Source organism: Belonocnema kinseyi, chromosome 9 (assembly GCF_010883055.1).
Source record: "Belonocnema kinseyi isolate 2016_QV_RU_SX_M_011 chromosome 9, B_treatae_v1, whole genome shotgun sequence".
NCBI classification, from domain to species: domain Eukaryota; kingdom Metazoa; phylum Arthropoda; class Insecta; order Hymenoptera; family Cynipidae; genus Belonocnema; species Belonocnema kinseyi.
The window spans coordinates 40,908,957-40,934,887 of record NC_046665.1 but is presented as its reverse complement, the minus strand read 5'-3'; the positions used below and the strand labels follow the sequence as shown (position 1 = coordinate 40,934,887).

At 29.6% G+C, this 25,931-nt stretch overlaps 3 protein-coding genes across 7 annotated transcripts in view; 1 reads left to right on the top strand and 2 right to left on the bottom strand.

Annotated features, from left to right (window-relative positions):
- The window catches only part of LOC117179782 (EF-hand domain-containing family member C2-like), a 27,761-nt gene extending 26,656 nt beyond the window's left edge, over positions 1–1,105 (bottom strand). The window contains exons 1-2 of the mRNA XM_033371883.1: positions 981–1,105; positions 733–897 (exon numbers count right to left, since the gene is read on the bottom strand). Of these exons, the coding sequence (XP_033227774.1) occupies positions 733–897; positions 981–1,034 (219 nt within the window). The 5' untranslated portion in view covers positions 1,035–1,105. The remainder of the gene's footprint in view (positions 1–732; positions 898–980) is intronic.
- A 983-nt stretch (positions 1,106–2,088) lies between these two features.
- Positions 2,089–22,486, bottom strand: LOC117179585 (extended synaptotagmin-1). 4 transcript variants are annotated; one of them, XM_033371543.1, is made up of 18 exons: positions 22,208–22,482; positions 21,782–22,088; positions 19,392–19,818; positions 19,085–19,225; positions 18,901–18,977; positions 18,756–18,822; positions 18,516–18,661; positions 18,266–18,386; positions 18,018–18,188; positions 10,809–10,906; positions 9,240–9,288; positions 9,076–9,165; positions 8,909–8,995; positions 8,542–8,700; positions 7,928–8,080; positions 7,709–7,826; positions 7,137–7,434; positions 2,089–2,732 (listed from the first exon to the last, which is right to left on the bottom strand). In XM_033371543.1, the coding sequence occupies exons 3-18, from the start codon at positions 19,716–19,718 to the stop codon at positions 2,405–2,407; spliced, it is 2,430 nt and encodes an 809-aa protein (XP_033227434.1). In that variant the 5' UTR covers positions 19,719–19,818; positions 21,782–22,088; positions 22,208–22,482; the 3' UTR covers positions 2,089–2,404. The 4 variants fall into 4 exon arrangements, with proteins under 4 accessions (XP_033227434.1, XP_033227435.1, XP_033227436.1 ...); XM_033371544.1 differs by having other exon boundaries at positions 2,405–2,732; positions 21,890–22,088; positions 22,208–22,486; XM_033371545.1 differs by lacking the exon at positions 10,809–10,906 and adding an exon at positions 10,161–10,252 and having other exon boundaries at positions 2,405–2,732; positions 22,208–22,485.
- Positions 22,487–22,889: 403 nt separating this feature from the next.
- Positions 22,890–25,931, top strand: part of LOC117179601 (probable serine incorporator) — an 11,862-nt gene continuing 8,820 nt past the window's right edge. The window contains exon 1 of one of the 2 annotated variants that reach the window (XM_033371578.1): positions 22,890–23,067. In XM_033371578.1, the coding sequence (XP_033227469.1) occupies positions 23,041–23,067 (27 nt within the window). In that variant the 5' untranslated portion in view covers positions 22,890–23,040. The remainder of the gene's footprint in view (positions 23,068–25,931) is intronic. The other variant, XM_033371579.1, reaches the window with a different exon arrangement.

Below are 25,931 nucleotides of genomic sequence, written 5' to 3'. Positions count from 1 at the left end.
CAACTCAGTCATTTACAGCGTCTCCTACTATATTCACACGGACATAGCCCTGTCATAGTATTGGACCGCATCTCGTTTCAGATCTGGGATCACTGCTCTGTGATGACCGTGAAGGGCTAAGAACCAGTTGAACGACAAGATTTATTAGGGCCAGTTTGACCTAGTCTCTTGGCTGCCACTGGAAGCCAATGCAGTCAATGGCAGCCATCTGGTGAGCCCTGAATTAGAACATATCAATTTTGAAATTGTTTTCTAGTATTATATTAAAATATTTTGCTAACTAAGAATTCTTTTCAAATTGAATTCCGTACAGAAATACAATTTTTAATAACCCAATCCCCAGCTTATAAGACCAACAATATTTAACAAAGAAATTAATTTGTAGCTAAAAATCGTAGAAAACATATTTAAATTGTTCGCCTTCCACATTTGAAAAGATTCAAATTAAAGCAATTATGTATGAAATTAAAACAACTCGAAAACTTCCTAATTCAAAAGATTGAAAATTACTTTAAAACTTGTAATTTAATAGCATTGAAAAGATTTTTTTATTTGAAGACTTCTAAATTTGGAAACATTCATAAATAAAAGAAATACATTTTACTTCAATAGTTAAATTCTTGTATATGATATTCTCTTTTTATTAAAATTTAAATACAAGTATAGAAATAAAAACTAAGACAGCTGTCAACAATATTATATATAAAATCAAGATAATTTTTTGTAAAGTACCTGTCCATCAAATGCAAGCCAAGGTGGAAGAACTTGAGATTCCCCACGAGCATAAATCGAAGGATAACGACTGTGCTCTGCAACATTTGGCCTTTCTGCAAGATAATAAACTCCGTCATGGATTTTATCAAAAAGATGACTCCTATGAAACTTCGTCTGACCAATCTGAAAAATATCAAACATAAAATGCTATCAGTTTAGAAATTTAATACTGAACTTCAATGGGTCTAGTGAATATTGATATTTACCTTTGTATCAAAATTAAAACCTGGCAAACAAGGCAAAGCGGGTGCCCGATTCATTCTTATTGATTGGTTTGACTCTTTTGCATTAAAAAATCATTCACTGTAAAATAACTTTTCAAAAACGCCTGCCGATCTTAATAACCTTCGAGAAAAAAAGGATTACTTGAAGAAACCTATTTATCAGCGTTTCCTTGGTTTCCATTTCGCGCGCACCATAATTAAAAATAATCAATAAAACTCTAATTATTCAATTATCTAATGTAAAAATTAAAAACTTATGAATTATAAAAATAAGGTACTTGCAGCGACTTTAAAGTTTCAAACCAAAAAAAACCAGTTGAAAATATTATGAACAATATTTATAAGGTATTGTAATATGAGAAAATGAAATAGACCCGATTCCTTTTAAATGAGAAAACATCAATAGAATAAAATTATAATTGAACTTTAATGACTTGTATATAATTCGATACATTTAACAGATATAACAAACTTCGTGAAATGCTTTCAGCATTTTCTAAAAGTATGCAGTTGAATATTTAGAATAACCGTAATGTAGTCTTGAGTATAAATATAATAATGCACTCTTAAAACTTATTCTTGTAAACTTATACAAATATTCAATCAGTTAATAAGTTAATACCAAGTTAAAAGCGTCTATGATCAGAAGCGTTAAAGTCAGAATAAAAATAACAGTTTCTATTTTATGGCGCAGTGACAGCTCTCAATTCAAATATGAATTCATAGAAAATGCATCAACAGTCAATAATTTAATATTATAGATCCTAAATCACTCATTGAAATTCAGTTTGGACTTTAATACTCTAAGTAGTCGGAAATTTGTTGTGGCAATTATGAGTTGTTCCCCGTTATTAATTGGGCTTCTTAACATTAATTATTAATTATAAGTCGGGTAAAAAGAGTAGAGGATCAAAACTGATCTTCAAATTATAATTAAACCTAGATATTCTAAATTAGAGCTTTGTAATCGCATTATAATTGCATTTAGTACCTGTGTTGAATAAATCAGATTGAAATGCATTAATAAAAGTACGAAAAGCGATTGAAAACTTTCCGCTATATCACACTGGTAACACGTTTTGAAAACACATTTTCTAGATGCTGTTTAAATAGCAGTAACAGGCACAAAGTATATTTTATATTATAACAATTTCGAGCTCTACAACAAATCAAAATTCTGCATAAATTACTTTATCAAAAAGCACAACCTCTCTATAGACTTTCTTTCAATTTTGTTCTTCCAAATGTCAACGATTTCTCTCTAAATAAATATTTGGTAAATTTCCTTCAGAAGCTAACAACAAAATTCTCAGAATGAAAACTATATTTTGGGATTATTTTTCTTTTTTGGACCCGCCGAAACTTTAATGAAATAGAAAAAACCTCCCCATTCTACGCCTCCGCGTCTAGTCTTTTATTTCTGGCAGTAAATCAAACCAGGTTGTGACGGATTGAGAGAAATCGATTTCGGACAGATCAATGTGGATTTGTCCCATTATATTATTGCCTGATGAAAGCCAGCCTTTTTGCGTACACACGGAAATTTCTAGAGTTTTGCTATTTATGTCTCCTTGGGAAACTATGTACTCGAATTTTTCGTCAAAGACTGGATTGCAATTGTCTTTCATCACAGCAGTCTTGCGTTTAGTTTCTTTGTTCTTGTCTGGGAGCAGATAAAGCTTCACGTAAGGATCCGGAATGTTGTGGGGATCATTTTGAGGCAGAGGTAGATTCCTGAAATCAAAAAGTAACATTACAAATTTCAACTTGGCTGCTTTCGTGATAAAAACAAAAGAAAACATTAATATCGACTTTTATTTATTTATTTATTTATTAGGTTCTCTTACCTCAATTTATCAATCATATCAACTATAGTTTTTATTATTGCATAAGTTCTATTTTCGAAATTCTTAATAAACAAAAATCGAATAGTTTTCATTATAAGTTGTACTGTTTTGCTTTGTTTTAATAAAATCAATTTAAAGTGCCCTGAACAAAATTGTCGTGTTCAAAATTTATAATAGATTAAAAATTCAAAACGGCTGCCATCTCAATTTTTCGAAAAATACATTTTTGTTACGATTTTCAACTTAATTATGCCAAATTTGGTCAACAACCAAAGCCTGTGATTAAAAATCCATTAGAAATATTCAAGGACAAATTTTTCATTTCTCAAAAATTTGGACGTGCACTATTTTGACTTTTTCACCATTTAAGTTTTTTAATTCTTGGGCTTGTTTTGAATTCTCTGTATTCTTTGAATTCTTAAATACAATTGCATCTTTTTTATTAATTCTATGGTTGCTTTGAAAGCATATGGTTTCGGACAGTCTGTTCCTTGTGATGTCACAGAAATGTTTGGGGCTGAAATATATTGTTTTCCTAGGCAAAATATGAGAAACTTATTTTTTGTTTTTGGACAAAAGTTTTTTTTCATTGTCATTAGGGTCTTAGGGCCACTTGAATATTTAAGAGAATTTTGACAAAATTAAACACAATTTTCTTTTAGTAGTTGTACCTTGGGAACAAATAAAAATCATATAATTTCTTTGTGACAGTTTATAGTGAAATTTGCGCTCTTTTAAATCCCGTAAAGCCACTTAAAACTTTCTGAAATTTACCAAAATGTCGTACATTTTTCGACAAACTAAAAAGTAAATTTTCTCAAAAAGAACATCTTTGATTTCTTTCTTGATTTTTTGGTAATTCGTAGTAATATGACAGATAAATCATATTGAGTTTCATCGTCGCTAATCTATTTCTAAATATAGAAATACTTATTTCTAATACTATAAATACAATTTCTTAAAATATCAATTCTTTTTTTAAACATTCTTAGTTCTATGTTTTAAAGAAGCTAAGATTATGTGGGGTGACATAATTTTCCTAAAAATAAAAATCTTGAATATAGAAAAATACCGAAATCTCAAATTACGGGAAAAAATGAAACCACAGAAAATATTGAGCTACGAAATTGAAATATTCCGAATTTTACAAAGTTTTCATACCGAAAATTGTACACAAATTTGTAATTGTGCATACTGCATAGTTCATATAGTTAACATTATTTTAACTGATAAAGAATTATTATTTCTTTCGGAATATTCTCATTCAGAATGCTAATTCAGAATGTACTATTTTTGGGACATTTTTATTTCGTAATTAAACATTTTAGGTAGTTTTTTTCTTCGTTAATTTATAATTTCGGACATTTTTATTGTTTGCACATTTTTGGTACTTTTTAACGTTCGAGAATTTCTTCCAGCAAAACTCCCAGTGGACACACTGCTCATACATTTTTTCTATAAACGTCTTTTGACCAGGGTTGGTCAGTTACGCGTAACTCGAGTATTTTCTACGTATAATACGTTTTTGGCGTAATATGCGTCAAAAACAGTAGAAAACTCCTGAAAGTTACGTTTTCAAGATGGCCGACTTGCAAAACCAGTGTCGTCAGTATTGGCAAGCACATAAACTCATTTTTTAAATATAATATGATTATTAAGAATTCTGTAAAATGCGTTACAGTAATAGAGAATTATAATTATGCCTGGACTGGGAAGAAATACCCAACATCATAATGGAATTCCATGGAAGGATTAGTTTTTCGAGCGGAAGAAAGGACCGAAAACTTTCGCAAAGTGTCGTTTGATTCTTTCGAGAATAATTATTATGGTTCATATTACTACGAATAAAAAAATTACGAATCGATAAACATAAAACTCTGAAAAATTATTCAGAATTCTAGATTTTGCAATATTGTGAATTACACTATCACAAATAATGCACGAAACAGCATTTTTTCCTTTCGCGCCTTTTATGAGTTTGTAGGACAATTGGTCCCACGTTGTTCCTTTAAACCCCCTCGATACACTTTTTTCACTATTTACTGTAAGGAAAAGTTGAAAAGTGGACACGGCAACCACAACTTGCATAAAAAATAGATTAATTTAAGAATTTTTCAATATTGACGCATGCGCACTAAAAGTTTTCATTTGACGTAATATACGCCAAAACGCGTGGAAAACTAAAGAGGTAATATACGCGTAGAAAATCACGTATAATAATATAATATTTACTTATTATTATATTATTTATTTATTATTATTTATTATTATATTATATTTATTATGATAATATAATAACGTAGAGTATTATACGCTACCAACCCTGCGTTTGACGGACGTCCTGAGGACCTTTTAAAGGCATGAAAAAATCCAAAAATGTCCTAAAGACGTGTGTTTGAATTTCAGAACGTTTATATGAATGAAATTTTTTACTCATGACTTTTAAACTAGAAACAGTGCTAAAATATTTATTTATTTATATTGTAAATTACTGATCATACAGAAAACTTACATTGCATTCTTTTTAATTTTATTCGGGACAATATTTGTAGATAAAATAGAATAGAGAAAAAATATTTCGTTCATTTTAATATTCAGAACATCAGGTACATTAAAGACGTCAAGTCACAGGTCATGGAAGTACATTCTAAGGGCGTCTTTACCCAGGAAAAAAGAATCCATTGAAAAGACGACTCTGTGAATTGCGTATCTGTCATTTGCAGATTTAGAAAATTAAAACATAATCGGTTTGCGACTATGTGAATCGGTCATTTTTTCAAGCCGCTTCGAATCTGCCATGTACTACAATGACCAGTTCAAGTAAGGTTATATTGAATCGGTTTCCTTCTTTTTGAATGAGACCGACTACTTTTTTTGGGTTAAGCTGCCATATTTTACACGATTTTTTAAATTTGTAAACTATCGAAAGATTAAAAGAAATTATGCGCAGGTCCAGATTCCTTTTGATATATCAGTCATTAGTCTGTTACGACATATAAATTAGTCAACAAAATTATAACGACTAAAAGCCTTTAAAAAACAAATCGGAGGCAATTTGAAATTCCAGTGACAGATACGCAATTCAAAAGCCTTCGAAACCCATTCACAATAGAAGTGAATGGATTTTTGTTTCCTGGGTAGGGTGTCCCGGTGTCCACTGGGGTATGTCATTCTGATTATGCATTCCAGAAAATTAGGATAAATTTGGGAAAATTTTTAGTTAAAATAAGGAATTTTTGTGATACATTGAACCTGCGAATTTCGAAACTTTTAATAAAACTGTGTTACGTTTCGAGAAATGAAATTTATATGCCATTACATGTAACAGAACATTTCGAAACTTTTTTCGCAATTTAAAGTAAATTTACGAAAATACTGCTAAATTTTCCATTATTTTTGTAACATTATAACTTCGTACATTTCCGAATATTTCTAAAATTTTATATTTACGGAATTGATAGTCAAAGAATTTTCATTTTAAATTAAAAAATTGGTGAATTATAACTTTTGCTGGCACTTTGTTATTAAATTTACTTTTTTATTAGTTTTGCATTTTCTATTTTTTCTGTTTCTTCTCCTTCGACTACACTGTTACTATTATTAATTAAAGTAAGAAAAAATCAATTAAAGCAGAATAGCGGCAATCATTATTTCATCGAATTTTTTATTTAAAGTCTAATACCTGATATTAAACAAAAAACGTAAATTTGGTAAATATTGTACATGTGATTTGAGCTTCTTTAAGGCATAAAACTAAGAATCTTTAAAAAAAGAACTGATACTATGAAAATTTTATTATATATTATAGAAAATAAGGTTTTCAATATGAAAGAATAGTTCAGCGAGGACGAAGCTCACATGATATCCCAAACATATTACTATAAAGAAAAAAAGAAAAAATTGGGTCTTCTTGAAAAAATTCACTCTATAGTTTTTTCTACAAATTTACGCCATTTTAGTAATTTAAATAATTGTTTTGAATCCATTTGAATTTTTCAGGATTCCCTTAAATACTACCTAATTCATTTAAATGTAACTGAATTTATTTTAATTTTTTATTCTTTGGATTATTCTCTTGAATTCTCTGTACTTTTTGAATTATTATTGAATTCAGATTCACATCAAAATGGCTAGTGGATAACCCCTCGGCTTTTGTAAATTCAGCATGGATTTGAGTGTTTGCATACATTTACAAACCGTATTAATTAATTGAAAATGTTAAAAATATTTCCCAAAGTTGCTCTTTTGGAATAAAATGTAAAACTCCTGCAATATAAAAACTCTTCCTTACGCAATTTTGTGGACGTGGATGTAAAGTTTCTGTCTGGGTTCGCTGTACTGTAGAGTCAATTGTAATCTTCCAAGTTTAGCATCCCCTTCAGAAGAAGTGAAACTTGTGTGTCTGTGAACGAGATTTGGACTAGCAGAAACTTCCGAAAATGCATTTTCAACAATTAAAGGTTCTTCGTCGATGGGATTTGGAACTTCGGGACCAGTAGAAATATTTGCGGTTCCTGGTACAGATGCGATGCTTCCCACACTTTGTAAAGATTCTTTCGATGGCTGCTTTTTCAATGGACTCGGAGGAACTGAAACCAAATTAAAGTTCAGATTATTTAAACAATCGGCAACAAATTTAACTTTAAGCAAGACCAGTAACAGGAAATTAGTTTTCTTTTTAATATACGTCTTTAAAAAACATATATATATATATATATATATATATATATACTGTCCTAAATAAGAACACTTCATGATCAATTATTTCATTTAAATTAGTTTTTTTGCAAAGTGTTCAAATACAATGTTAATAGAGCTAAAAATTATTGAGTAATATTTGTTTACTAGTTTAGCTTAACTTACTGCTGCTGGACATATTGCTAATAGTAGATTCTTGTCGTTCGATTTTCTGGCCAGAATCACTTAAGTTTGGATAATCTTCATCATCTGAAGTCGAACTTGGTGGTTCGTATTTTAGAATCTGAAAATAGAGTTTAAATACAAAAATACAGTACAATAGTACACACAGTATTTAAATCAGAATTATTTTATGATTGTGGGGATGAAATTTTATATACAAACCTTCAGAACCATCGAAATTATTAATTTGCTTTCGCCTCCAGCCTCTTCCAAATCAAAAGGTTCCTGTTTTAATTCCAGATTAGGTCTTCCCATCAAAGTGGAAATATTGTAGCTCATTGTTCCGACTGTCGTTCCCGTTTTTTCGTCCATAATCTATCAAAAAGTGATTTAGAATCTAAATCGTTTTTAATTAAAATATCAATGCTTACTTCCTATTTATAATTATGTATACAGTTATGCACCTGGATAAATTCCCACAATTTTAAGATAAAGACTTTTGAAGTTAGAAGTTCGAAAAACCGCTATTTGATATAAATGCATCCGAAGTTAGCGAATGACGTAAATGCACGTGTTATAATTTATCTTCGCACATGAATTAAATACCCACTTGCGGTTGCTTTCGGGACATGATTATAGTGCCAATAGATTCAGTATATAGTTTCTAATATGAGCCTCAACTCAAACCCGAAAATAATCATTTTTACCCTGACTTGGTAAAACGCAAACATCTCCTAACATAGAACGGGCCATAAAGGCCCTTTTCATGTGGACGCCCACATATTACAAGTTTAATTTCTAATTCAAATTACCATTTACATATTTTATTTTTTTACCTGGAAATTCATGCTTCCAGTTTCAGGATTAGCTACCAGAAAAGTAAATCCTTGTTCCCAAACTGGATCACAGGATCTCAATATTGTAACAGTTCTTTCCGTTTTCCCTCCAATACAGGCTTCCAAATAAACATCCGGTTGTTTATTTCCTCGAATACACTGCAAATCGATCATATTTACAAAACAAATAACGAAATATAAATAAGCACAGAAAAATTGCCAAAAATCTTTGTCTATATTAGAACTGAAATCTGAATTAATTTCGATCTTTTCAATGCTTTGTCAATGGCACTTTAGAAAAAACCTTAAATGTAATAAATATTTTTGTATTAAATCTTACTATTTAAATTTAAAAGCCAACACTAACCGGTAAATTTTTTGCAGAGTCGATGTACAGAATAAGAACTGCTGTACTCATGGAAGTAACTCTCAGTTGTTGAGTTTCTTTCAAAGCCTACAAATATTGTTTAAATATTGCAGTATTATCTAAAATCTTAAAATTTTAGAAAAACAAATATTTAGGATGAAACCTACAGCTGGGAGGTCAGAAATTTGGTTTGAAAGTTGAAACCAGGATAGTCTTAGGTGTACCATTCCATGTTTTACTAACTCCAAAGAAACCCACTATAAAAAATAAAAACAGATCAAAAGAATTGTTTACCCAACTTTCAAAAAGTTAATTTTATTCTCAGACTCACAGTATCAAGAGTTCCCATCTTTTTGACTCGACTAATTTCGATCGTCGCCCTATTCATTACAAAACATCAATTAGTAAAATTGAAACCACAACGATTTCACTAACACAAAATTCTGATGAAAATGAAGACAAATGGGCACATAAAATAGTGTAGAAATTACACTTAACCCTTAGCTTGCACACGGGGTCCAAAATACCCCAGGGCATTTTTGAACAGAGATTTTTCAAAGTTTCCCGCTAGCATTGCATTGTTTTTTTTAATATTTAAACAATGATTTAACATTGTAAAACTGTAAGAATGCTTAGAAAAGATGTCAAGGAACCTACACAAAAATGTTCGCATGAAAATGTTTAAAAACAAAAAAGATATAAACGTTTTTTCACGCTGGGGTCCGGAATACCCCATGTGCAAGCTATGTAATTATTTTGAGGTGTGCAAGCTAAGGGTTAAAACGGCAATACGAGCGGATTAATTTTTTGCAAAGTTAATCAAAAGCACGCGACATGCTATAAATAAAAAAAAAAAAATGCATTATATTAAAAATATTATTTCCTCTCCAAAGTAAAGTTCGACGTGCAAAATTACAAAAATGCTAGGTGGTGCGTTTTTTCGATCCAAGAACAATAAATATTACTCTGACAATTAATTATTTCAATAATAAACAAATTAAAATAAATAATATATACACTTATTTTCAATTCAAAAGGATATTCAAAATGTGGCTAGGACGCAAATGAATTTGTATAACATACAAGACAAATTCATAACATGGCGACTCAAGGGTACTTTTGAAACTGAATTGGTAAAAATGAATCGTGCACATAAGGTCTAAAATCTAAAACTGAAAAGGAACCAGTATCCAGTTATCCATTATAAAATTGAACCCTTACAATTTTTTTTATTTTGCGCAATTTGCAATACCTGCCGAGATGATCATCTTGACCAGTGTTGTCTTTGTCAAATAGGCGAGCAACCATTTTGCAGTTGGGTCCCAAGCCCTCTTCCACTATAAACTGCCACCACACATAAGCTTTAATTAAACTTATTTTATTGACTTCGATCGAGTCAATCAATTGTAATTATGTTATCGAATTAAATAAATTCACTTCTCATGTCTCTTCAAGTCACAAACATAAAAATAAAAAGAATTCTCATTTGGATAACTTAAATTCCAAAATTAAAATTGATACTTTTAAAACATAGGAAAAAAGTGTCCATTTATCTTTTGACATCAAAAATAAAATCCCACATAATATAATTTGGAGATTCATCAAATTTTGGAAACCTTCGATTTGGAAAAGATTTGAGACTTGAAAGGATATTTTCATAGTAAAATTGAGAAGTTTCGATGGGACCCAAATTATGTATTAATGCAGTTCGAACTCTCAAACCAGAAAAATGTAATTAATATACTCTATGGAACAAAACACAGGGCCTGGGAATATTCGAATTAGAATAGAAGGTTTGATGATAATTAAGATAGTTGTTAGAGGTTCGGCTATTAGTGTATTATGATATTATTTTGGTTTCCAAAGGCAAATTAAGAAATCATGCAATAATTCTAACTACCTTCCCAGGAAGTCATCAAATCGAATACCAGGAATATTTGAATCCCAATCCCAAACAGTTAGCTCAACCTCTTGCGAATTGATTGAATAGATAACAGCCTGTGTTTGAACAATTCCTTTTTAAATAAAAAAAGAATTTGCAATCTCGAAAGATTGATTTTTTCTTGTAAAATATTCTCCTTTTAAAATTAAAATACTTCATTTTTAAATGATTTAATTCTGAATGAGTCATTTCCAATGAACTTTAGAGATTTTCTACCCTGCTAGTTTCATAGCATTGATGCTTGAAATATTATATTATTTTTGAAGTAAAAAGAATCAAGAAAAAGTCCAGACTAGAAGTATTTTTTATTAAGAATGATATCATTTGAATATCTATATCGAGCATAAATGAAGATCTTTGTGTCTTGGTCTAAATTAAGGGCATGTGATACTTAGAAAATAGTCGATTTCACCAGTTTTAGGTTCCCCGGTGAACATGCTAACGGACGTCCCCACACACTTTTTTTGTAGGTTAATTAAAAAAAGTTTTAATTTAGCAAAATGTGATTAATTTGCATAGCGCTTAGGAAATAGTATCGATTTTTTCAGTGTTAGATTCCCCCGGCTTTTTTCCTAGAATAAGAAATATTTTGCCTTCAAAATCTGGGAAATGATAGCGAACATGATAACGGACGTCCACGCACACTTTTTTCATTCTCATCATTTATGATTGAGAAAGTATTAGAATTGTCGGAAATTTGACATCACACTTTTTCAACGGATCTCCACGTTTCGAGACCCCCTGAATCGGAAAATCAGGTTTTCACGATGGCGTCTGTCTGTCTGTCTCTCTGTCCGTCCGACCGTCCGTCGGTAAACATGATAAATCTCGAAAAAATGAACGAATCAAATTCATTTTTGGCACACTTTTTTTTAGGTCCTAAAAGAAAGGACGAGTTCGTGAACCAGCAATTTTTGATAAACATTAAAAAAGTAAATTTTTGAGACCACTTTTTTCTGAATTTGAAAATTCTATGTACGGATACTTATAGTATTAAAAAAAAAAAACAATTTATCCTTATGACTTTTTTCGATAAAAAGAAAATTCTTAGAGTTATAGCGTTTTCAACATTTTTTTAATCAACCGAAAATCAAAATTTGAAGGCGAAAAACGCATGATATGAAAAAAAGTCAAGAGAAGAAAAACATTTCTTTTTGAAAGCCCTATAAGATTATCATAACCAATTTTTGGATTTTCTTCAAAAATCGAAAATTCAAATTTTGATTGCACAAAAAATAATGGAAAATAAAAAATTCCATTTTGTGGAAAAACTATGTAGGATACGAAAAAAGATGAATTAACAAAAATGGTTATCCCAAATAAATACTGCCATCTAAAAGAGATTTTTTTGATAAAGTTTTTTTCAAGCATTCCAAATGCAAAGGATAAATATCCGAGCGCGAAGCGCGAGATTCAACCGTCGCGCGCCCTAGGCGCGCTCAAACTTGTGTGTATATTTCGAAGTTATGTGTTACAATTCACCCCGGCGTTGCTTCCAAACTACACAATGTTTTTGGAACTAACCTTGTTTGCAGGCAATCAAAAAAGTTTATTTCATAAATAATTTCCAGATTATCGGAAAGGCAGAGATGAAAAACGACGTAACCTCAAAATAATGCATATGCATAAAATTTTTATTTATCACAATAAATTTTTTGTTATTATTCCTCAAAAAAGAGTCTGGAGACGTCCATTATGATATTTTATAGGATCTCCGAATTCAGTTTTTAAAAATTTTCATTTTCGGTGAAAAAAATCCAGGGAAACTGTAAGTATGTCACATGCCCTTAAAGACTTCGGGTTATTTTCCTAAAACATTCTCCGAAAAGTACGCGAACCTGAAGCAAATTTAGTGTTACTCGTCAGCCAATTTAAATCCTGTAATAAAACAAGGGTTAATTGAAAAATATAGTGAAAATTCAACTACGTCCACTCTAAGCTATGTTCACCTCTATATAATTCATGTTTTTTTTTAATACGAACATGTTATCATAGGTATGTATATCTTTAACATCTAGAACTATTCTATATAGCACTATAATGTTAAATGTATACGTTCCTCACATCTTGCAAATATATTTTTGAAGAATATTATATTAAATTTTGTTGAAAAGAAACAATGAAAATGAATTCATTTGATAAATGTGAAACACCTCAAATTCCTTCACAATATATTATACGATACATAATTTAAAACTTTGAAATTAAAAGTTTTCCTGTATCAAATTCCAAAGTTAATTTGAAATGACTTAAAATGAAAAAAAAATTATATATTTTTTTTTAAAGCAGTGCTATTTATAAAAAATTGAAAAAAAATCCTTGCGTTTTTAGTAGAATAACAGTTTCATGCAAACAAAATCCAATCTAAATTAAATACAGTACAAGTCCGATAACTTTCCAACTTCAGGGCTGTAGGGGCGGAAAATTTCAGGCATTGCGGACTTATCGAATGCCCCCTCTAGTAGCACAATATTAGGTGTGCGCGTGCGTAAAGCATGGGCGCAAATCATTAGCAAAATAGCGCACGTAGTGGGAGAAACACAATTAGTGTGTGTGCTGTACGTGTGATGGCGTTTTAAGGGGAGTGTACACTTATCGGACGGCGATTTATCGGACTTCTACTGTACCTTACTTACTCTATCGGAGACTGATTTATGAAAATTGAAAAACCTCAAGTAGGATTTGAAATTTTTGGTGTTTGACACATAATAACTTTTACTTTTTTCTATTCAAAATAATTTTAAATGGCAACTTTCTTATCCCAAGAATATTGGAAAATGGACAAATTGACAATTAAAATATTATATATATCGAAAACTATGCATAAAATATTGTAGAATACGAATTTCTTCCTACCAAAAATTTTTTGGACTGAAAATATTCAGATTTTTTAAAAGTTAGGCTTGAGTAAAATTTCGAATAAGAATACAAGAAAAAAGTAACCACTATTTCATACTCCACATCCCACTTTTAAAGGTAAAAAAAACAATAATTTATTTATATTAATGTTAGTACAAGCATAATGAACGACTAAACAGAAAACACCCAAATTCACCACACAGAAAAACAAGCAGAAAAAGCACCATAGCATGTCAGTTAAATAGGAAAAATAATGAAAATGTAAAACTTAAAAAATTAAATCGTGATTTTCCAAATGATATATTAATAAATCAACAATGTCTATAAATTTACTTATTCACAAATTAGACTTTTTAAATTTAAAGCTAAATATAATTTAATTTATTTTGATTTTTAAATGCTTGAGAAGTTGAAAAAAACCTGATGGTGAAATGAAATTACTTTATTTAAAAAGAATCAACTTGAATTTAATTCAAAATTAAACAAATAGTGTGGAATTAATTGATCTTTTGAAAATTAAAACGAAAGCGTTCAAACATTAAGGCAAGCTAAAATTTTAATTATATTCAAAAATAAAATTTTTTAAAATGTAATACGAGTTTTCTTATGTAAAAGAAAAATGATCTAAACCATTTATTCTGCCAAAAGAAATAACAAACCAAATTTTAATATTCTTATTACCAATTGAGCAATTTCGAGCACTTCACATAAAAAGTTGTTTCATGTCGAGTTCCATCAGTTTAAAAATGCACAATATTAATCTTTAGAATTCATATTTATTCAATTTCCTTCAAAATTAGTTTTAAAAATTCAAGGCTTGGACACATTTTCATTTTTGAATGTAATTTTAAATTATATGATTTTTTAAAATTATTAAATGGAACCCCAATTCCATCGCTTTTTATGGGCAAATCATATTTAAATGCTCTTACAAAACTTTGATTGAAAAGAAAATAATTAAAAATAAAAATACAATAGAGAACGGAGAATTTATATATTTAGAGTTGACCCAGAACCGAACTTCAAAGAACGGAATCAAAGTCTATGACTTAATGTCTCTGTTTAGTAAATTTTGAAAAATAATTTTAAAAACCTGATTTCTAACAAAGCCATATCGTGTAACAGAATTTCACCGCTCTGTTTTCCTCTCTTATTGTCATTTATTTGTCTCTAATGAGCCGATCACACTGATATTTTGAAAACATATTGTTTTTGGTTTTAAGAATTTCGTACAATTATTCTGTTACACAAGATGACTTGATTAGAGATTATGTGTTTAAATGTTTGTTCCAAAAAGAGAATTTGTATTTTATACGATACCTGCCAAGATTTTCATCGTTCTTTGCGTCATCAAAGTCCCATACTTGGATTGTCATCTGCTGAGCGACGGCCGACATCACGACACACTAACCCAAGTAATATATCACACGTAACATTTGCACATCACACATACTGAGAATTAATGGAACGTTTAAATGAGACCTATTTCTATTGCTTGCAAATTCTAATTTATTATCCAAACAGGTTGACGAAGTCTGAGAAGTTAAAACGTATTTATATTTCTTATTGAAACTTTAACTATCCGCTCTTAGTACAGATTTAAAGTACCTCGGAGGAATTTTGTATCATCAAAAGGTTTAAATTTCTATAGAGAACTGTCACACAAAAGCATGCGATGAGATGAATCAATGTGAAATTTTCATGCAGAAGTAAATATGTAAAGCTCTCTAAAATTTGAGTGAAACAATTAGACTTTCTGAACATAAGTGTATAGTTTCCTTCATAAAATATGTCTCAGAATTTGATACCGTCTGCCTTTTTTGCTACAAAAAAGTTTTTGAAAAAATGAAAATAAGAGCGAAAATGCTAACAAATCAGCACAGGACGACTGAAACACCTCGAAAAATAAAATATGGACACTGTAAATTTTCCGAAAAAAATCAATATATTAATTTCTCGAAATTCTAAAATTGGCAACAGTTTATAATATTGCCGAATTTTCAAACGTGCAATAATATATCATTTCTGAAATTAAATTATTTTCATAATAAATAAAACAAAATAAATCTTCATCCAATCAAAGTGTTTTGTTTGATTTATTATTTTCATTTTATTATTAAAAAAATTTTTTAGTTATTCGAGAATTTTGTAATTCGGTGTTTCGCCTGTATCGGCAATTTTATACTGTCGGATATTTTATACTATCGCAATTTGATATTCTATTATCGGGAATTTACAACTGCGGTAATATTATAAACATTCGGAGATTTTATAATTCGGGTATTTGTTCTATTTTGTACTTTAGGGAATTTGCCATCTCAAATATTCCCCTTTTTCGAAAATTTTACAGTATCGCACTTTTATTTTCGAGTTTTTTCAGTCTCCCCTCAGAATATCTATTTATTTATTTATTTTTTTCATCAAAAAAACTTGTACTGGAACGAACTAACTATGCGCGCATGGAATTATTTTTTTACCAAACATTTTCACAAATGCTTGTTTTAGCATTTGTATTTTCAACATAATATTGTGAATATTCATTACATTCTGTTACAATGTTACTTTTTTCATAAAAACGAAGACACGGTGCTAGGTTTTATAAAAAATATTGAGTTTTTATTCTCTTCAAAAATAGTTCATAATATTAAGTTCAACCCGAAATGGATGCTTATTCTAGGTATCTGCGATACCTCAGAATCATTTTGTGTCCAAAAAGAAAGAAAAATCCCTAGCGGAGTTTTCGAATAAACTTAACTTTTTAATTTTTTTTGAGGCCATTATGTATATTGTCATAGAAATAATTGTAAATTGGAGCAATTATTTGGCTTGAAATTTGTGAGTTGGCACAAAAAAGACTAAATTTTGAATACCTGTGGACACCTTAAACTTATTAAAACTATTTTAAACAAATGTAAATATATTTAAAATAATAATAATCTCGCTCATACTTCCGAAATTACAGTTTCCTGACAAATAACCTTTTTTATGAAATTTTGTTAGGCTTTGAGTTTTATCGAGATAACTTGTTTCTAGTGCAACTTTGGTTTGTACCTCAAATAGTTCAAGGAAATAAAAATCCCAAAGAAAATATTAACAGAAAAAATGTATTATACCGTTCATAATTGCAATGAAAGCCTTTTAAAACAAATGAAGACTATTGTATTCATAGAGAACCCATTATAACATGCCTGAGTAGTCCGGATGATTTTTAGATACTTTATATTTTTTCCAAACAGTTTTTAAATCGCAGTGTACGAGTATTTTTCAGGATCGGGACATATCGAATGTATGAGAGATAGAACTTTTTTTTAAATTTCACCATAAAATAATTTCTAAACGCCATTCCTCTCAAACTATAAGAGATAGAACATTTAATTTGTGTATTTAAATAGAAAATTGTATGCACCTATTTCAAATAATTTTAATAAGTTTAAGGTGTCCAAAGGTATACAACATTTAGAACCTTTTTTGGATATAGACTCCCAGCCAAAGAAGATGCAATTCGAACACATAATATTGAGCAACCTTCTCTCACCATGCGCGCTGAGAAACTGCGTGGGCCAGCAATTCTAAGAATTACTAAATCGGAGGTTATTAAAACGCGTCTCAGGTGTAAATAATAAACTCCGAATAAAAATAAAAAAATCAATTTTATTCAAAAATCCCCATAGGGATTTTTTGCTTCATGGCCTCAAATTGATCGTTGGTATCAGAGAAATGGGATTAGAAAAAAAACGAGAGATGAGAGCTCATCTAGGTTGAAGTCAGTTGAGATACACCATGATATTCTTGTACGTCTTTTGTGCTGCTCAGAACCATTTTTTTATTAGCATGGCGGTGCTGGTCCAAATACTTTTTTTTTATTTTGCCTCAAATTTGCTATTTTCAAATAAACCCATCATAGCCCAATATAAAACCAAATATCAAATAATTCAGCACAACTTTATAATTTTTGACATTCGGGATTTCTGTGCCAATTTTTGGAGCATTTTTAATCAAAACTATACATTCTAGTTTTATATTCTATTCTGACATTTTGCGGCAATTGTTACTGACTATTTTTAGAAAGTGATAGTGTGATTTCATCGATATAAACTCCGATTTTATATCTCATAAACATCTTTTCCATTACTCATAAAAATGTAAAAATAGTACTTTATTTTGAATCACGTCAATGAATAAGAGCATCGTCTAGATCTTGCCATAGAAAAAGCTCGCATAAGAAATCAAAAGGTTCAGTAATTAATTTCAAAATACATGCATTAGGAATACAAAAGATAGAAACCTAATATGAAAATAGAAACTTACCTCGCACCAAAAATCCCATTTGGGATCTACCGTATTGTCTATTGTTTTTGTTCTGAATTCTTGAGCTCCGATGCTGATAATCGCATATGGATCTGATTTTCCCTTTCCTAGGACTCCAATATCTTTTTTCATCAGATGCTTTCCCTGCACGACATGAATTCTCAGGACACCCTAGAAAGTAAGTAATTCGATTTTTAGTTTTCGGCTAAAAAATTATTAATTTTCTTTTACTATAAATTGCTACTCACTTCTGGTTCAGGCATTTTTAAAGTTTCTAGAGGAACATCTGCAGTTAGTGGCACAACTATTTTGTTTGGTAGAACCAAACGAGCTGCTAGTTGTTGTGTTATTGTCTTCCTCAAAATTTCACTACAATTTATATGATTTTTTTTAATGAATTCAAATAAACGCATATTCAAGTTTACAGTAAGACATTCAAAAGTAAAATATTTGACATTTAAATAAAAGTGATAATCAATATAATAATTAGGCTCGTACTTAAAACCAGGAAAATCGAGAACGTCTGCAGCTCCCACGAGGTTGAAATCAATAGCTGGATTATTCAAGAAAAATGCTTGAATTCCACCAACGAGAGGCATGACAGGAATTAAAGGTTTCATCACAATTCGCATTACCCCTCTGATCTAAAATAATCCACAACATTAGTTTTCGATTTCAGAAACTTTTAAGTCTTATCTAAATTTAAAAAAAATGGAAAAGGTAAGCAAAGTTTTCTACCTGGAAATCCTTTATTCCACCTTTAAAATTCCCGACGGTAAAGGAAATATCACAGTCACCTGCATACCTATTAGAAATACCATTTTAATTCATGAAAAGAGGAAAAAATAGATGAAATTTTTTTTATATTTTCTACTATACTAACAGAATATCCAGATCAAAAATGACTTCATGTCTCGAAGTATTTTTATCATAAGCTTTAATTCCATATATCTTCGGGGGCTGTAATAAATAGATTTTGAAAGACATTTTTCTATATTTAATTATATTAAGATTGAAACAAATTTCAGACTTTTACTTTAAATTCCGAGTGTAATCTAAAAACTTACAATGCGTCCTAAAACTAATCTTTCAAATTGAAATCCTTTCATTTTGTACTCAGCCAGGCTCTGGACGATTGCTGGCTGAATACTTTGCTTGAATAAATCCCGAACAAAGTGATTTACGCTTGGCCAAACTTTGTATAAAATCTAGAAAAATACAATTTATTATATTATTTCATGAACGCTATGGTGTTGATTAATTATCAAATGGAAAATGGACAGTGAAAATAAAATTTCATTAGGAAAAAATATCGAATTTAATCATTACCATAACTATAAAGCATAAATATACATATGAGACATCAAAAATTACTTTATTAAGCCATTCTGCCCTGTCGAAATCTGGGAAATAAACCCAGGAAGGAAGTTCGTCCAATCTACTAACAATGATGTCTTTTTCTTTGCACAAAACAGTTGCTTGTGCCATGAGTCTTTTTAATTCTTGATCCTTCTTTCTTTCTTTTCTCCAAACAGACAAAACTACTGGAGCAATGAGCCAAGCAAGGCTCAAATTCATGTACCCCCATCCCCAAATAATTCCCACAGCTGCTAATTTAGCTGCGAACGATGTAGAGAGGGATGCTAAACTCATATATGGCCAATTGATTGGTTGGATTTCTTTTTCATTTTTCCCGTCCATTTTTTCTGGTAATTTATTTATTCCCCTCAGGAATTATATATCAAATATAATTTAGTACCAGCCTGGGAAAATGTTACTCAGGATCTCAAAAGATGCATTCCTGAAATTTGAGACAGACCAAATTTAGATTTATTCTGAAATTGAATTGCCTCTAAAAGAACTCAATGTTGTTAGGAATATTTTGTAGAAGTCAAGAAGTATAATTTACAGAGTATTTATATTATATTCTACTAATTGTACTTTTTTCGTTGAGATGTTTACATACATTTAGAAATATAAATTAGGCGAAATGTGCTTAAACATTTAAGATTTTATTTCAGAAATGAGAAGCAAGATACGCAATTTTTAAGTGTTCTATGAAAATAAAAGCAGCTCATTAAAATTAAGACAATAAAACAAGCCATAAAATCTATACGCAGATTTTCAAAATTAGTTTTATGCGTTTCAGTTCAATTTGGAATATAATAAACTAAGCATAAAAAAGAAGAGTTTCGATATGGGAGGAACCAGAGAATTTAAATAAGAAAAATATTATAAGGCTATATTAAAAGATCATTTTTAAATACTAAATAGCAATTAAAAATGTTCTTTTTATCGCTCAAGAACTTGCAGAACCTAAAAAGAGATGTGCAGCTTTAAATTCAAGTATAAATTTACTTGTGCAAAATCTTCAAATAGAATCCTCATCGACACTTTTATCTCTGATTTTTCAATCTTGTTCAGCTGATCAGTTTTATGAAACTGTATGAAAATTATTATGATTTACCAAAAATAAAAAAAAATAAACTGTCTTTAATTTTTTAATTGATTTTTTTACAGAATTACAGTTTAATAAGAATTTCTGGTAGAGATATTCGTTGACAAAACGATAAATGTTAGATTCGAATTCTGATATGTATGAATCAACTGCATTAAAATTCAAGGACACAAACACGTATTTTTTATATCCATGATTTTATAAAACTGAATTACAAATTTGTTAAGCTTTAGGATAATAAATAAGTAAATACAATACTAAAATTTAAAAAATCATGGTTGTAATAATAACAAAACAATTAGCTAATTCAATAAGGCTAAATTATTATTAAACTGCAAATGCTTATGATTTATATTTTTTATTTGAAAAACAATTTGCAAGTATTTTTTAAATTCAATAAAAGGTTTTCTAAAGTAATGAGTAATTCTTGAAAAATCTATTCTCTGAAGGTATTAAAAGTTCAGAGAAAAACAGTTGATATCCTATAATTTACTTCACACGTAATATGTTTTCTCAGTAAACCTGCAAATAAACAAGCCTTTTTCTCATGGATTATGATATTTCATTCCAAATGGAAAAAAAGATTAAATTTTGTAATGGTAAACATTTTTCCATAGTTTTCAATAAGAATATAAAATAACTTTAATCAATCTTATTCGATAAAATAATATAAAAAATAAATCAAAATTATTTTTAACTAATAAATCTTCAAAGATATTACACAGAAGTTGGTTTTAAAATAGAAAATTCCAAATTAAAACAATTAAAAAATTTTTTTAAATTTTATTTCAGCTTAAAAGCGTTAAAAATATTGACTTATATTTTAATATATACGTACTTTAAAATACCTCTTAAATAATATTGTCAACTCTTTTAAAATTATTTAAAATTTTCAAAAATTTCTTAAAAAATATTTTTTTTTAAACGCACATCACAATATTAATTAAATACATAATTAACTCTATATGTTGAATTTTTAATTCTTAAAAGAGTTTTGATATTCAACCGCAATAAATACCGCTATCTTTTGTTATTTTCATATTGAATAAAATAATTTATTGGTTCCTGGCCTAAAATTATACAATTTTCGGAAACTTATTTATACTTACCTGACCGAATTACAAGATAATACATATGTAAGTTTTTTTGGATAAAAACAAAAATAGAACACAAATTCAAAAAGTATGGAAACAATTTTTTAAAATCAGAACACAGTCTTCAGAGCAAGCGATTACAAACAGCCTAGGCTTTTAAAACAATTAAAACATAGAATAACAACAATAAAAGAAAAATTATATATACTCACTCGCAAATGGCGGAAATATAGATGATTAATTAAAAATCCTAAACTGAGAAGTAAAAGAACAGTCTAACCTCTAAAGCGATTTCGTTCTCGTCTTTCTAATAACTTAACCTTGAAAGTGAGTTGCACATTTATGCAAATTTGGTGCACTTATCATCAAGGTCACACTTCTTTATGATTGATGGTTCACAGAAAGAATGATTCATCTCCTTATCCGAACGCTCCGAACACTCGTAATCGACTAAATAACTCAACTGAAGTACGGAACTGAACTAAAATGTTCGAGTTGTTTCCCTGCCACGTTATGCCGCTAAAACACATAAGATAATCAAAACTTATGTATTTTCAGCTCTCGATCTTTTCGAGTCGGCCGTCGGTCCTATCATAATCGGTCAAAACTTGACAGTGGTTATAATTTCTGCTACAAACCTTTAAAAATTACGTAATCACAAGTACTCGATTTTCTGTTTGTTAAAACCAGAGATTTTAAACTAAACTCTTTATTTTTTATGTACACTATCAAACAAACTGAATACTGAAGCAACACATAACGGTATAATTGGGTAAATACTGACTCACGAGGACAAGAACGTTGAAGTAATTTCTAAAATTATATCATTACTGTAAAAATTGCTCTTTGCAGATATGGCAAAAATTTTCATGTGAAGTTACTTTTTTCTTTTTGAGGTTATGTTTTGTGGTCTATTCTTTATCTTTTTAATGATTTATGAATAATTTGGAACATTTAAGTAAATATATTTGTAATATAGCAAAAGCATAGTTACTTATGAAATGGCCACGGCTACGTGAATCATAATTTCGGTGCGAATAGCCGGATTTTTTCGGCACGAATATGGATACCTGGAAAACGAAATATTTATACAGAAACTTTGCTACAAGTAGCTGAATTTTTCGGTACACATAGATGCTTTATTAATTTTATATTATTATTCAAATCAAGAGTTAATATGGCAATTATTCATTGTAAGATTTTGGCAGTTCTTTGAATTTAAATGGACCGCCTTTTAGTATTAAAACGTTGGCATTACGCTGGTACCATGCGCTGGTATGGTTGGCTGCATTGGGAACAGCTGATTCCAGAAGATAATAAAACAGTCAGCCATGTTTGTATTCGGAATTCGGGTTTAGATCTTCTCCAAAATTGACAGTTTTACGGAATATAGTAGCATTGTTTCCTCCTAATTTTTTTAGGAATTCCAGGGATTAAAACATCGCATTGCAAGGAAATCTAATCCACCAAAATGGGTCTTGCTTGCTCCTCAGCACAGGTAAATTTCGTACTTTCTTTTCTTTACTATTTATCTCGTCACATTGCATTTGACGTCTTGGGAAAGTTTACGATGAGTCAATGTTTACGATTCGATTTTTGTAATAAAAAATAGCATATTAAATATGACAATTCGACAGTACAAACACACTTTCAATTATTTTTTAAGTTAGGGATTCTGACATTCTGCTGAATTTGCAAATTAAAAAATTTTGTTTCGCAATGTTTACTAGGTTACTTTGATCATAAAGTAGGACAGGTCATGTGCGCATATGTCTTGCTTTGATCGAATTATATTACGAACTTTTTCCTGAAAAGATTAATTCTTTGTTTAAAGTTGGAAAATTAAACAAAGGATAACACAATTTTGTAGGCGAAAGATTTATTTACAAAGGTTTCGTTTTATAGTGTATTGCTTCAATACGTTTTTTGTATGTTTCATTAATCTAATTAAAGTCTTACTGAAAGGATTATATTTATAGGGTGTGATTTCTGCATGTCATAACCTATTAATGCAACAGAAAAAATATATATCTCTGAATTTCAGAACGTTGAAATGAACGAAATATTTTTTCCCTATTCTATTTTATCCACAAATATTGTTCCAAATACAATTTAAAATAATGTGATATAAGTTTTCTTTTTGATCAGTAATTTTAAATATAATTAAATTAGTATTTTAGAACTATTTCTAGTTTTAGAGTTAACAGTAAAAAATTTCGTCCATTTAAACGTTCTGAACTTTAAGCACATGAAAAATATAATTTACGTTCTAATTTTTATCTACTGCTGCTTGTTCTTAACTTATTTATACAGTTCAATATAATTTGAAGATAAATTATATAAATTTGTGTACGTGAATAATTCTTTCATAACGCTGTATTTCCAAAAAATTGGTTTATTATTCAACAAATCGACAATTCAAAATTAAAACTAGCTGTGAATTCAATCTCTTGTCTTAACTTTTGATTGTATTTATAATTGTATGGTGCTCATTTGATGAACACTGCTTCCTCATTAGTTGTGGTGTAATCCTAAAAAGTGGCCTGGTGGTGCTTTTCAAAGAAAATAAATTATGTGTATTTGAATTTTAAAAATTGAAAACGCTGATTATCAAAAAAAGATCAACGTTTTTTATAATGGTAAGCAATTCAATTTCAAATAATCTGAAGAATTTCATATAGTTTTAGTAATTGTAATCAAATTTGTACTATCGGTTCTCTTAGGTGTTAAAAAAAAACACTTAAATAATTGCTGTAAAGTTCAACAAACTCGGGGTGATATTCAAAATGGAAAATTTTGGTATTTTTTCTTTGCCCTTTCATAAATTTGGTGAGTTTAGTGATATTAAGATGTTATTTTTAAATTATTCATAATAAAACATAGTTTTGAAATACATTTTTAAAAATTTGGATTTTTCAAAAACAAATCTTTGAACTGAATTTTCGTTAATAAATCCTTTTTTTATTTTCTTTAATTTTTTTATAAATGGCTCAAAACGTGCTCTGAAAGCGATTTAAATGTAAAAATGGGATCTCTCTTATTGCAGAACCATGTAAACAATAGGTAGATGAAGAATAGGCGAATGTTTTACTCGTATGCACGTATGCCTACGATCATAATTATTTCTGGAAGAGAAGAAACAATTTGTATTTGTTTGAAGAACTAAAAATCGCATTCTTTGCCAAAACATCATAACATATAAAACAGTCAAAAGAACAAATTTGTTTCTTTATAAACGTTTTAGAGAAATATATTGACACTTTTTTCTATCTCGCGTTATTTTCGAAATTTTTGCGAAAATATATCAAAAAAAATTCTTAAAAATTTTTTTCTCTTAATGAAGTTGTTTTTTTTTTTATAAAAATCCAAAAAGAATTTAATTTAACAGTTTTAACAATGTTTTGGTGGAAAAAATAAGTAAGTTAGAAAAAATGGAGAGTATCGATTATTTCAAAAATTTCTACTTCAAATGGAAAATTTATATGTAAAATTAGTTATTATTATTATTATTATTACACCATTAAGCCATTTCCCTTTAGGGGTAGGCGTGACTCACTCGGCAGCGGAAAGGAGTAGTGTGTGGAAGGGATAGAGATTTTTCAGATTGATCCAGAATTCTCGTGCTATTTAAGTAAATAACACGTTCGTTCCGCAACACTTCTCCGACCCAGGTTGCTGATCAATCTCTCTAGCAATCACCCCAAGCGAAAAAACTCACGAAGTCGTTATGTAAGGTTCCCCACTTGGGTCCATTAATAGCCAAGGTCTTTGTTTCAGGCGTCATTGACTCTAATGACACTCTTTTTATTAACTATTTGCCGCCATACTTTCCTGTCCTGGCATACTTCTCTAGCTTCTTTTATACCTTGATACACTTGTTTCGTTAGTCGTTCATTTGGCATTCTGTCAACATGTCCGAACCATCTTAACCGATTTCTTTCCCATGTGTCTACTAGCGTTTCTTCTGCACGACATTCTTTTAGAATTATCTCGTTACTTACTTTTTCCATTAGGGTTTTCCCGCTTATTATGCGCATGAATCTCATGTCAATTGCGTTAATTTTACTCTTATCTTTTTCTTGATAAGTCCATGCCTCGCTACCGTATAGTACAGTCGGTACAAATATAGAATTATGTATTGCCATTTTAGCTTTATTTGATATATTTTTACTTCTGGTAAAGGGACCTGCTCTACCAATAGCCTTCTTACCTTCATTTATTCGTATATCTAATTCCTCATCTATCTTCCCGTCTCTAGTCAATAAGCTACCAAGGTATACGAACTTATCAACTTGTTCAATTCTCTCATCATTTAATAAAATATTGCATAGTGTTTTCTCACTCTTTCCTTCGAACACCATA

Coding starts and splice junctions, on each gene's coding strand:
- LOC117179585 (XM_033371544.1), bottom strand. CDS start 19,718: ATGGACGGGAAAAATGAAAAAGAAATCCAACCAATCAATTGGCCATAT. Junction 18,978..19,084: donor GATTAGTTTTAGGACGCATT/GTAAGTTTTTAG, acceptor TATTTATTACAG/CCCCCGAAGATATATGGAAT. Junction 18,823..18,900: donor ATTTTTGATCTGGATATTCT/GTTAGTATAGTA, acceptor TATTTCTAATAG/GTATGCAGGTGACTGTGATA.